Source organism: Rana temporaria, chromosome 4 (assembly GCF_905171775.1).
Source record: "Rana temporaria chromosome 4, aRanTem1.1, whole genome shotgun sequence".
In the NCBI taxonomy this organism is placed as follows: Eukaryota; Metazoa; Chordata; class Amphibia; order Anura; family Ranidae; genus Rana; species Rana temporaria.
Genome location: NC_053492.1, coordinates 427,763,903 through 427,777,256, shown reverse-complemented (window position 1 = coordinate 427,777,256; position 13,354 = coordinate 427,763,903). Strand labels below are relative to the sequence as shown.

The window sequence follows — 13,354 nt, the reverse complement described above, 5'->3', positions numbered from 1 at the left end:
CAAGATACTTTACTGTTCCAAAGCAATGATGTGCAGTTGTCTAGAGTGAATGTGTGTTGAAGTGGCTGATGGAGGCTGGAGGAGATCAGCACTAATGTGCAAAAAAGATGAAAGACAGAGGATAGCTGTATTCTGTTTAATAGAAAAAGTTAATTTATGATGCACAGTGCTTATGCAAACTAAATGTGGGTCAGTTGGGGTTTAGCAACTTCTTGTCGTCAAATAGCTGCCATGAAGCTATGATTATGACACTTCATGTTACATAATCTTATCCTACAATCTATTTTCATTTATAAGAGTTACTTTCCTGAATGATTACGCCTTTTTCTACTATACTATTGTACATGTTCTGTTAATGGAAAAACTTCTTTCTATTATATTATTGTATATGCTCTTAATGGAAATTTGTTGATAATTATAAAATTCAATAAAATATTTGAAACCGTTGGGGTTTAGACCTACGTTAGTATTTGGGTACACATGGATAAATTTAATAACCTTCCCCTTTATAAGATCACTTATAAATACTGCTTGGAGAATTTTCTCTCTGGGATCTCTGCTACATTCTTTCCTAATAATAATTAAAAATGAGATCTACAAGGGTAAGACTTTCTTTGTAATGACAGCGGCACATGGACTGGGTTGGGACCTCGGGTGTAATGGGGTCTTACTGCTGGAGTCCCTGAGATCTGTGAGACGCCCTTGGAGGACCCTTGTAATGTGTCATTCTTGTAGATTTGGGGTATATTGTTACTGCTGTAATGTTGGATTTAGAGGTGTTTTTCACCTTGTCCTTTTCTTCTATGTAGATTGTGTCTGCGGTGCAGTATTGTCATCAGAAGTGTATCGTACATCGAGATTTAAAGGTAAGTTATGTGTCCTCTACAGATCCTTCTTTTATATTTTAGAGCAGTATGACCTTTTCAGACATCTGTCCCTTTTAATGTTATTGTGGTATCCTGAGTGCCTCTGCAAACCTTGGCTGCTTTGGGTAAGAACTCAGGTCCTGCGGTGCCCCCTGCAGGCCATTTGCCACATAGCTTTTGTGAAACGTGGTCAATGAAGACCTTTATATCTTTTTTAGAGCATGCTAGTTGCCTGGCTGCCATCAGAAGCCAGTGGCTGCAATATTTAAAATTCTTGTATGCAGTCGGGAGCTCTTTTATCCTTGTACTGGGGTCAGTGAGACAGCCAGACACACTGGCAGATTATTTATGACATGCTAAAGACATTTCATACAAACCAATCGTTTGGATTAAACCAGGAAGAATACCCAGAAAATATTTCTCAAATATGATTGGATATTCCAATCAAATCTGGGAACAATTGTAAATAATTGATAAATGTGTGATCGTTCTGAGAATTGAAGTTATTTTAGAGTTTGTTTATACAAACTGCTGTGTGTCTAGTTGCAGTAACATGCAGTATATTGGGTTCGATGATGTGCTATTGATTCTGAGTGTCTGTTCACAGCAATATCGGCACAACAGATGTGCACCATTTGTAACCCTTATACACACGATCGGATTTCCATCTGAGAAATCTGTGGATTTTTGTCCGAAGGGCGTTGGTGTTCTGCATACAGACGGCAGAACTTTTTTAGCCAACATTCACAAAACTACGTGTTTTTTCTGTTTTTTAGCGCCACCCTTTGGGCAACTTCTGCTAATGTTGTCTGATGTTTAGCATTGGTTCGGAGCATGCGTGTTTGTATTTTAGTCCGGATTTGTGTACACACAATCGGATAATCCGACGGAACACATTTGTTATCAGACAATTTGAGAGCATGCACACCCAATATTTGTTGTCGGAAATTCCAAACAATTGTCCGATGGAGCATACAGACGGTCGGATTATCCGACAAAACACGTCCATCGGAAAATTGTTGTCGGAATATCCGAACGCCTTTAGGCAGCGCACATTAATATGTTGCCGCACACTGCAACGGACATCCACCAGCGAGGTGCAATGAAGTGCCACTCAGATGAATGGCACTGCATGCTCCCAAATTGTCTGATAACAAATGTGTTCCTTCGGATTATCCGATTGTGTGTACACAAATCCGGACTAAAATCCAAAATACAAACACGCAAAACCACGTTTTGAGTTCTGATGTGCATTGCAGTAAAGGAATTGTAATGCAATGCCATAGGGTGAATGGGCCCTTATGTAGATGTATGTTGCTCAGGAGTAAATACTTTTAAGAGCAACTCCACTTCTCTTGATAAACAAAACAAAAAAAATTCCCCTCTGGGTGAACAATGTGCATTGCAAGGATTTTAACAAATGTTATTGCAGATTCCAACTTTTTGTTATTTTGAAGAAATAACGGTATGTGTAAACTGAATCTGAATGAGACCCCTTTCACACGGGCGCTTTTCATGCGTTTTCATTGTGCCTCTCATGCCTCCCTTGTGTGAAAGCTTGAGTACTTTTACACTGGGGTGGTGTGCTTGCAGGACAGGAAAAAAGTCCTGCAAGCAGCATCTTTGGGGCGGTGTATACAGCACTCCCAAATGCCCTGCCCATTAAAATGAATGGGCAGCACTGCAAGCGCTTCGGCAGCGCCGCAACACGGGCACTTTTAACTCTTTCTTCAGCCGCTAGCGGTGGTTAAAAGCGCCGCGCTAGTGGCCGAAATGTGCAGCTAAAACGACGGTAAAGCGCTGCTAAAACCAGCGGCGCTTTACCGCTAGCGCACCCCCACCCCAGTGTGATGGTAGCCTGAGAGTGACTTTATAATGATCAGCTGCTGCACTTTCAGGGATCAATCGAGGAATGTGACAGGGTCTGCACCCCTATAGAAGTGATTTCCCTTTGGGAGTATCTCACCAAAAATGACAATGGGAAAAATGTAATATGTATCTCAGTGCAGAATTCTGGGAAAATCAATATGCCAATCACACAAGCAGGAGATGACACTTCTGGGGGAATTTTGTGTACAGAACGCCTCGAGGTTGTCATATTACATTTTAAAGAAAATGACAGAGCTGCAGAATGAAAGTAAAAGGTGATTTTTTTATTAACATTTAATTACAATATGACTTGTGTGGCAATTGTATATGCTCTATTAAAGTGGATGTAAACTACCCTCCATACACCCAGTGAAGTGAACAGTGATACACAGATCTCCAAATCTCCCTTCATAGGTTTTATATGTATATCTGCTGTCTTCACATTTATATACTGTTTAGAAAGTTGAGATCACTAGTAGATTTACTCTTCCTGGTTAACACAGAGTGTGATGTCTGGACATACAGCCAAGATAGCTAACATTGCTGATTGGAGGAAAGGCACACACCCCCTCTCCTCATAGGCAGAGACTCTCAGAGCTGTTTTGTAATAGGAGCTGCTCTCTGCTAATCTATTTTAGCAACCTCCTTTGACAAAAGATTCAGGCTGCTTTTGTCTAAAAAGTCAAAAAATATGTCAGGAGTTCTCAGGCTGATAACAGAGGAACTGTTCAGAGAGCTATAAGACTTGGCTCATTGAAAAGAGATAACAAAATACTGCAGATATATGTGCCCAGCTCAAATTTCATGAATCGAGTTTACATCCACTTTAAAGTGATTATAAATCTAAATTACAAACCGGTTTATACTTGTCTGCTCTGTGCAATGGAATTGCACAGAGCAGGTCTGAACCTCCTATTCTCAGGTCCCCCGCTGGCGCTCCTGGCTCCCCCCCTTCAGGGTGTGCCCCTATAGAAAGCCACTTTCTATGGGGGCACTTGTGTGGGCCCGCTGCCGAGCCTTGCTGTCTATTTACACAGACAGCGGGATTCAGCCCTGCCTCCCGATCCCTCGTCCGGCTCCTGATCCCCCTTGGCTCCTGCTGCCTCTGCAAACCCAGTGAGACCGGGGAGTGAGGGGAGAGAAAAGCTGCAGATATGCACAGCCCTGTATCAAATGAGGTCTCGGGCAAGTTAAAGCAAGGGGGGATACTGATTCCTAAATATTTTTTACCTTTTAATGCAAGAAATGCATTAAGGTAAAAAATATTTAGGCTTTAGAACCCCTTTAATTTTCATTTATTTGTCTTTTTTTTTTTTTTTTTCAAACAAAGAAGTTACCCTTGAAAAATGTTTAATTCTGTAATTTGTATTCATATTTTTTTTAACAGGCAGAAAACCTTCTCCTTGATGCCGACATGAATATCAAAATAGCAGATTTTGGATTCAGTAACGAGTTCACCATGGGTAACAAGCTGGATACGTTTTGCGGCAGTCCGCCATACGCTGCCCCGGAACTCTTTCAGGGAAAGAAGTACGATGGTCCGGAGGTGGATGTGTGGAGCCTCGGGGTCATTTTATACACTTTAGTCAGCGGCTCCTTACCTTTCGATGGACAGAATTTAAAGGTAGGGACAGTATTGTACCTTTTAGATTCTGAGGCTTTACACCCTAATTGTGGTTTAAAAGGTGGGCTAAGCATTTAAGCTTAAAGCAGAGCTCCACCCTAAAGTGGAACCTCCGCTCATTGGATTCCCCCCCCCTCCGGTGCCACAAATGGCACCTTTCGGGGAGGAGGGGGGGGGCAGGATAAGTGCTTTTCCACTTCCGGGAGTCCGGCCGCGACGCGGCAGTGACGTCACCGCGGGGCTCCCTCCTCCTCCTCCCCTGGCCACCGGGCTAATAGGAGAGGGCATGCGCAGTAGGGTTCCCGGCGTGAAGCCGAAAGGCTACACTGCCGGGTTCCCTTAAACGCAAAGGCGGCAGCACCCGACAGCTGATGGAAACATCAGCTGCAGTGCCGACATTGAGGGACAGCAGGACAGGTAAGTGTCTATTTATTAAAAGCCAGCAGCTGCAGTATGTGTAACTGCTGGCTTTTAATTTTTTTTTTTTCCCCGGACCTCTGCTTTAACCAATTCAGCTCCAGAAGATTTACCCCCCTTCATGACCAGGCTATTTTTTGCGATACGGCACTGCATTACTTTGACTGACAATTGTAAAAAAAAAATGTACTTTCTGCTATAAAACATATTCAATAAAAGAATCCCAATAAGCGTATTTTGATTGGTTTGCGCAAAAGTTAAATCATCTACAAACTATGGGATATTATTATGGAATTTGTGTATTTATTTATTTTTGCTAGTAATGGCGGTGATCAGTGACTTCTAGCAGGACTGCGATATTGTGGCGAAAAGTTGGGACACTGACATTTTTGTCACGTTTTGGGGACCAGTGACACCAATTAGAGCTGCACGATTCTGGCTAAAATGAGAATCACGATCTTTTGGCTCAGGATAAAGATCATAATTCTCTCAGCGTAACATCATCTTTCACATTACACAGTTTTTTTTTATTTTATTCATTGAAGTGTATTTTCCCAAAAGATTGCGTTTGAAAGACCGCTGCACAAATACCGTGTGACAAAATATTGCAACAACCACCATTTTATTCTCTAGGGTCTCTGCTATATATATGTTTGGGGGTGCCCATTTTTTTTTCTTTTGACAGCTGAGTGAGCAGAGAGCTCTCTACACTTGTTAAATTAATGAATCAGGAAATTCTGCATAGAGATCGTGAGGAGGGGTTGAATTGAGATCACAATTTTTTAACGATTAATCACGCAGCTCTAACACCAATACAGTGATCAGTGCTAAAAAAAATGCACTGCCACTGTACTAATGACACTGGCTGAGAAGGGATTAACATCAGGGGCGATCAAAGGGTTAAATGTGTTCTTAGCCAGTGCTTTACTAAACTGTGGGAGGTGCTTGTACTAGGGGAAGGTAGATATCTGTGTTCCTGCTCATAAGGAACACAGGATCAATGTCTTGCCTACTGACAAAACGGCAATCTGCCTTGTTTACATAGGCGGACTGCCGTTCTGCCTGTGTAACGGAAAAATCAGCGGGTGTCGGTGGACATTGTGTCTGCAATACCTGCTGATCGGCTCCCACTGTAAACAATCACAGCAGGAATGGTCGTTGAAGGCGCGCCTGCATGCCCCAACCTGGAAGTGCCAGGTATGTGATCCTTGCCACCGTGTGTATGTGATATATACAGGGCCGTTTGAAGGAATAAGGGGGCCCCAAGCAAAATGGACGTGGAGGCCCCCCCCCCCGCACGCACGCAAAGCGCAGAACCACAGCAAGCAGAAAACCAACAGCCGGGTGGATGGAAGGGGTGATGGTGGGGCAAGATGAATCACTAGTGCCCCAGCATAGCATGAAATATAAAAGAGGGCTCCATTAAGTGTACATCAACCAATGAGATTTATTTATAAAAATATCTTACAAATCAGTGTAAAATATAGCCAATAAAAGTGATTACAAAATGGTAAAATATGAATAAAAGCATATATGTCACATTAATTTATTATGAGTTGGTGATCCATTAACACCGTGGTCATTCTCACATTCTTTTTACCCCCCCCCCCCATGTTTTTCTATTCTCACCTCCCCTTCTTACCTGTAGGCCGTAGCGTTGCCGAGCTCCTCTTCCTCCTGTCGGTCAGGTGTCCTGACGTATTTTCGGAGACTCTGCGCCACGCATGCGCAGTACAAGGGGGGGGGGGTCCTTATCCGCCGGGCGGAACTTATTCGGCAGAACACCAGCCAGGTCCCGTACAGTACAGGAGAGTCATTTTCTTGTTCCCGGCCGGACTGAAAGGAAGTAAGCACTCAGTGTGTACTTCATGTCAGTCCGGCCGGAACAGGAAACTGAATCTACTGTACCGCGCGGTAATCGGCCGGACTGACAGGAGGAAAGAAGAGGAGCTCGGCCACGCTACAGCCTGGGAAGGGGAAGTTGGGGGGGCCCCAGGCCAGCTCGGGGCCCCAAGCAATTGTTTGTTTTGCCTGTCCTGTAGCGACGGGCCTGGATATATACAGTATACGGTTCACCTCCCTCTTTGTCCATTGCTGGAACTATTCCATTTGGCACACAGCTTCACGTGCACACTTATTGCTAAGGATAAATAATCCATTCACTTCAATGTCAAGCCTGTTTTGTGAGCCCATAGAGGGGTTTTCTGTTGAAGTGAATAGAGGCCATAGTGCATATGTTGATGTAATGGCGTACAGGCAGGGGGCTGAGCAGCGTTGGGCAGGCCGCAGCGTGCAGATCAGAGTTTTACACAGGTATGACTTCTTATGAATGTGCTTTGAAGGGAGGGTGATAAGTGCACTAAAAGTTTACTTTTCCTATAAATACTACGGGGAAGTTTAATATTTGTACAGCTGTACTGTAACTCACAGAGCAACTGAACCACGGAGGCTTTGCTCAGGAAAAAAAGGAAGGCAAAGGACTAATTGGCAGTATTGCCCGTGGTCTCCCCACAGCTGATCTTTTCCCATTACAGATTTACCGTGTCTTTTTCTGTACTCTCTCTATATAAAGGTGGCCACATTAGTAGAGGCACGGCTTTCCTCAGTAGTCTGAAATCTGCTGAGTCTAGTAGTGAGGTGCAGCTGTGCCTTAGATCTCTCACTGCTGATATACAGCTAAAAGGTCATCAGAATGTTAACCCCTTCCTGTCGACTGTACACATCTATGTTCTTTGGTGGTAAATTATAATAGCAAGAAATGAACAGCTAAATTTAACCACTAGGGCAGGGTTTCACAAATTTGCTTGGAATCTAGGAGCCAGCTAAAAAAGTTAGGAGCCAGAAAACGCACCCCGTCCCGACGAGCTTGCGCGCAGAAGCAAACGCATACGTGAGCAGCGCCCGCATATGTAAACGGTGTTCAAACCACACATGTGAGGTATCGCCGCGATTGGTAGAGCGAGAGCAATAATTCTAGCCCTAGACCTCCTCTGTAACTCAAAACATGCAACCTGTAGATTTTTTTAAACGTCGCCTATGAAGCGCACGCAATTTTGAAGCGTGACATGTTGGGTATGAATTTACTCGGCGTAACATTATCTTTCATAATATTAAAAAAAATGGGGATAACTTTACTGTTGTCTTATTTTTTAATTAAAAAAAGTGTAATTTTTTCCCAAAAAAGTGCGCTTGTAAGACCGCTGCGCAAATACGGTGTGACAGAAAGTATTGCAACAATCGCCATTTTATTTTCTAGGGTGTTAGGATAAAAAATATATATAATGTTTGGGGGTTCTAATTAGAGGGAAGAAGATGGCAGTGAAAATAGTGAAAAATGACATTAAAATTGCTGTTTAACTTGTAATGCTTAACTTGTAATACCAACGGCCACCACCAGATGGCGCCAACTCACACATCTGGTGGTAATAACTTGTAATACCAACGGCTCAAGTCGCCAGGACGCTATTTCTAGTCGCCATGGCGACCGGGATTTGTCGAGCCCTGCACTAGGGGTCCGTGCTATAGTCGAATGACGGCTACAGCGCGGACCCCAATTGCCCAGACTCGGGTGATCACAGATCCGGCCCCTTACCACGTGATCAGCTGTCAGTTAATGATAAATTATTGAATTGTTGGTAGATCACCAACCACAGGATGGACTGTGGGTGTCTATGGTAACGCAGTGCCACGTCCTAAATATATTGGAACAGCAAATGTTAAAGGTACAAAGAAATGGACTTTGTAGGCACCAATTATAAAAATACAAATAGGTTTATTAACATATAACCCGTAAGGGTTGTTAAAAATGAAAAAAACGGCACATAAAATGAAATATTTTAAAAGAAAGCTACAGCAGCAACTGCAGTAACCACAGATTAATCCAATAGGAGTCCAAAAGGGGTTATCACATCTCACAGGGGACGTGTATGACTGTAATACATAAAAGGACGAATGTTAGCTCGACATGTTTCGCAGGAACCGCTTCTTCAGGAGCTAGTAGTATCTCTGGAGAAAAACAGATTTTCTTTATCGTACATCACGGGACACAGAGCGGCATATTCATTACTATATGGGTTATATGGAGTACCTTCAGGTGTTGACACTGGCAATCTTCAAACAGGAAATGCCCCTCCCTATATAACCCCCTCCCATAGGAGGAGTACCTCAGTTTTTACGCCAGTGTCTTAGGTGTTGGTCATGGTTTAGCTTGCCTCCACATCCTTGGGATTAAGGTGGGCTAACCGGTTCTGTCCAAAGGCCTCAGTGCTAAAGTGGTCAGTAACCGGACCCCAAACCATTGGGGTATAGCCCATAATGCTTTCTGTCACAGAGAGCTGGACCCTGGGCCCAGAACTTAGAAACCTTTGGGGGCCTAATGTTTCTGTTGCCAGGGTGCTATATGGGCCCAGGACAGTGGATCCTTCATAGGAACCCAGGGCCTGAAGGTCTAGACGCCCCACGGAGATGGGGGAAGATTGGACCTCTTGCTGTGCAAAGTCCTGCGGCATGGAGCAGGTAAGTGAAGGGGAAACTTGCGGAACTTGGTTCGCAGCAGGTTTTGTCTGGGGGAAGGTCACAGCGGGACATGCCTATGGTTTATGCGCTGCATCTGGCAAGGTGAGTCACATATCTTAAAGATAGGATGACTATATATGTGTATAATCCCCATAATTGTGACCTCCCTGGTAGTATTGCAACTGGTGCTAGTAGCATTGAAAAGGGCCTGTGTGTATAGTGACAATTCTCTTTAGAGAAGCCCCTGGGAATCTATTGAGGTTTCTTATGTAAAGGGAGTGAATGCTCTTACCTGCAAGCCTGCTCAGAGAGGTCCAGGCGGTTGCTGCAGACAGATAAATGCCGCTCTGTGGATCCTGGCCTGGACGGCAGGATCAGCCTCTGACCTCCTCGTGTGGGACTCCAAAACCCCCCCCCCCGCCCCCGCGGCGGGCGCGCGCGCGCGTCACCGTGATATGGGCGCAATTTCGCGCCGTTTTTCTGAAGGGGAAGGGCGGGCCCGTAGGTAAAAGGAAGGGGCGGCCCTTCCAAAAGAGTTCCCAGCTCAGTGATGTGTTGAAACTGAGAGAGGAAGGACCAGAGCGGCAGAGTGGGGCGCCGAGGACACACAGTGGCCAAAGAAAAGTATTACAGTCTTCAAACAGACTGTCTTTCACCCTAAAGATAGGGTTTCCTTTTTCTTTTTCTTTTCAGCAGTTTTTATTGGCAAATACTACTAAGGGGGACAGAATGGTTTTTCTTTCTTTGGTTTAAAAAAAAAAAAAAAAAAAAAAGCCAAGATTAATAAGGAAAGGCATTTTTTTCCCCAGAAAGGGTTTGTGGGCAACAACTATTTATTTTCCCAAAACACCATTAAGTAGCGGGCGTACCTCAGTATTGTACCATGGCATCTGGTTCGGAGGGTACAAAAGGTGGGGATTCCCCCAGAGGGTCCGGGGTCTCGGACAAAGTCTTACCGCTACTTTCCCCAGAAGGAGCCTTGGTGAGACCATCGGGATCTGGGGCTGGAGCTGGCACGGGTCAGTCCAACCCTAGGATGGTCACGGACGAGGTACTGTCCACCTCTCTAAAGGAGATGGAAAAAAGAATGGAAAAAATGATAGCCAAGGCTATGCGGGGCAGAAAACGGAATAGATCTCCGTCGCCCGAGCGTGAACCCTCAGATGAGGAGGTCCCTTCCGCAGAGGAATGGGAAGACCTCTTGGACAAGGACCAAGTAGGTTCAGGGATCGAGGATCCGGGTACGGAGGAGTCTGGCGCAGCCTCCCAAGGGGAGAGCTGGTGGGTTCAAGTTTTAACAGACTTGGTCCATAGGACGTTCAACTTGCCAGTACCAGATCTCCAAGTATCAACGGTCTCAGCTTTAGGCTCACTAAGAGCGCCTCAAACCAATGCGGTTTTTTCCGATCCATCCTCTACTAGAGGAAGTTATGTTCCAAGATTGGGCCAAGCCAGATAGAATCTTTGTACCACCAAAGAGATTCTCTGCCTTATATCCTATGGAAGAGAAATTTTCCAAGAGATGGGCAGCCCCGGCTGTAGACGCAGCCATCTCATGTGTTAACAAGTCTTTAACATGCCCTGTAGAAAACATACAGGTGTTCAAGGATCCGGTTGATAAACGCTTGGAAACGCTACTGAAAACCTCCTTCACTACTGCAAGGGCAGTAGTGCAGCCAGCTGTGGCTGCAATTGGGGTTGCGCAAGCATTATCGGATCAAGCTAAGCAGATGCTTAAACTTATTCCTGCCCAGCAGGCAGAAGAATTTTCGGACGTCCCTAGGGCCATACGATTTACGGTAGATGCGATTAAGGATTCGATCCAGCAAGCGTCACGCCTATCATTATCCCTTATCCATATGAGAAGACTCTTATGGTTAAAGAGCTGGGAGGCAGAGCCCCCATGCAAGAAGCTCCTGGTAGGGTTTCCCTTCCATGGAGGACGACTCTTCGGAGAAGACCTGGACAAATACATCCAGACCATTTCAAGCGGAAAAAGTACTCTTTTGCCCACCAAGAGGAAGTTTCGGGGGCCTGCGTTTAAACGACAGTACTCCCCTGGGCAGGGGCCCTCCAATACCAAACAGTATCGACGGCCTCCTGCGAAAGCAAATTTTAACAAGACGCAGGGACAGGCCGGCGCAGGCAAGAAGCAGTGGTTTCGCAAGCCAGCAAAGCCAGCCCCCAAGCCGGCCTTATGAAGGGGCGCCCCCACCCTCGAAGGTGGGGGGAAGACTGCGTCTCTTTACAGAGGTTTGGGAGGCCAGCATTCCCGACAAATGGGTACGGTCCTCCGTGGCTACAGGCTACAAACTAGACTTCCTAAAGTTTCCTCCTCCTAATTTTCAGGAGTCAAGAGTACCAAACGATCCGAAGAAGGGAGCCGCATTAATAGCGGCATTGAATCATCTACTCTCTCAGGAGGTAATAGTAGAGGTACCAGTCCAAGAACAGGGGCTAGGTTTCTACTCCAACCTATTCATTATCCCAAAGCCCAACGGCGATGTCAGGCCAATTTTGGACTTAAAAATGGTAAATGCATACCTAAAGGTCCGCTCATTTCGGATGGAATCCGTGCGGTCAGCAGTTGCCGCACTTCAGAAGGACGATTTTATGGCATCCATAGACATAAAGGATGCTTACCTTCATGTTCCAGTTTACCAGCCACATCAAAGATTTCTACGCTTCTTGGTGGCTCTACGTCATTTCCAATTCATGGCGCTTCCCTTCGGGTTGGCTACGGCCCCCCGGGTGTTCACGAAGGTCCTAGCTCCAATCCTAGCCAATCTAAGGATTCAAGGGGTCACAATCCTAGCATACCTGGACGACCTCCTAGTCATAGATCACTCGTCTCCTGGCTTGAAACAAGCAGTGGCCCTCACAGTTCAGTACCTCGAGAGGTTCGGCTGGGTCCTAAATCGAGAAAAATCAGCATTCCAGCCCACAAGGCAGTTGGAATATCTCGGCATGAGATTAGACACAGAACAACAGAGGGTGTTTCTGCCTCTGATAAAAGTCAAAGCCATCAAGGAATTAATTCTACTGGTTCTAAGCAAGAAGGAACCAACTGTTCGCCTATGTATGCGGTTACTAGGCAAGATGGTGGCCACATTCGAGGCGGTACCGTACGCCCAGAGCCACACTCGCATCCTCCAGGCAGCCATCCTGTCAGCCTGGAGCAGGAGGCCACAGGCCTTAGATATCCCTTTGCCGCTCTCATCAAGAGTCCGACAAAGTCTGTGTTGGTGGTTAGACCCTCAGAATCTACTGAAGGGGAAGTCTTTCAGCCCAGTGGCTTGGAAGATAATAACCACAGACGCCAGCCTAACAGGCTGGGGAGCAATTTTGGATGGTTGCACTCGCCAAGGCACTTGGGCAAAGCCAGAGAAGCAATTGCCCATCAACATCTTGGAGCTCAGAGCAGCTCGACTAGCCCTCAGGGCTTGGACGTCCAAGTTGCAGGGGTTCCCGGTGAGAATTCAATCGGACAATGCCACAGCAGTGGCATACATAAATCACCAAGGGGGAACCAAGAGTCAAGCCGCTCAGAGAGAGGTGAGCTTGATTCTCCTATGGGCAGAAGCTCATGTGCCCTGCATATCGGCGATATTCATTCCAGGAGTGGACAACCTTCAGGCGGACTTTTTAAGTCGCCAGACTCTGTTGCCGGGGGAATGGTCTCTACATCCACAGGTCTTTCAGACACTCTGCCAGAGATGGGGAGTGCCGGACGTGGACGTCATGGCATCAAGACTCAACAAGAAACTAGACAGGTTCATATCCCGCTCAAGGGATCCGATGGCCTGCGGAACCGATGCGCTGGTTTGCCCTTGGCATCAGTTCAGACTACTTTATGTATTTCCCCCGCTCCAGTTACTACCCCGCCTGCTGCGCAGGATCAGGGTGGAGCACATACCAGTCATCCTGGTAGCTCCAGCATGGCCCAGAAGGGCATGGTATTCACTAATCCTAAAGATGGTAGTGGGAGACCCTTGGACTCTTCCTCTACGGCCAGACCTGCTATCGCAAGGTCCGATCCTCCACCCTGCCTTACGGCATCTAA

General features: G+C 45.9%; 1 protein-coding gene across 1 annotated transcript in view; it reads left to right on the top strand.

The window, feature by feature from the left end:
- MARK1 (microtubule affinity regulating kinase 1) overlaps positions 1-13,354 on the top strand; it is a 209,098-nt gene that overhangs the window by 160,644 nt on the left and 35,100 nt on the right. The window contains exons 7-8 of the mRNA XM_040351418.1: positions 810-866; positions 4,123-4,359. Of these exons, the coding sequence (XP_040207352.1) occupies positions 810-866; positions 4,123-4,359 (294 nt within the window). The remainder of the gene's footprint in view (positions 1-809; positions 867-4,122; positions 4,360-13,354) is intronic.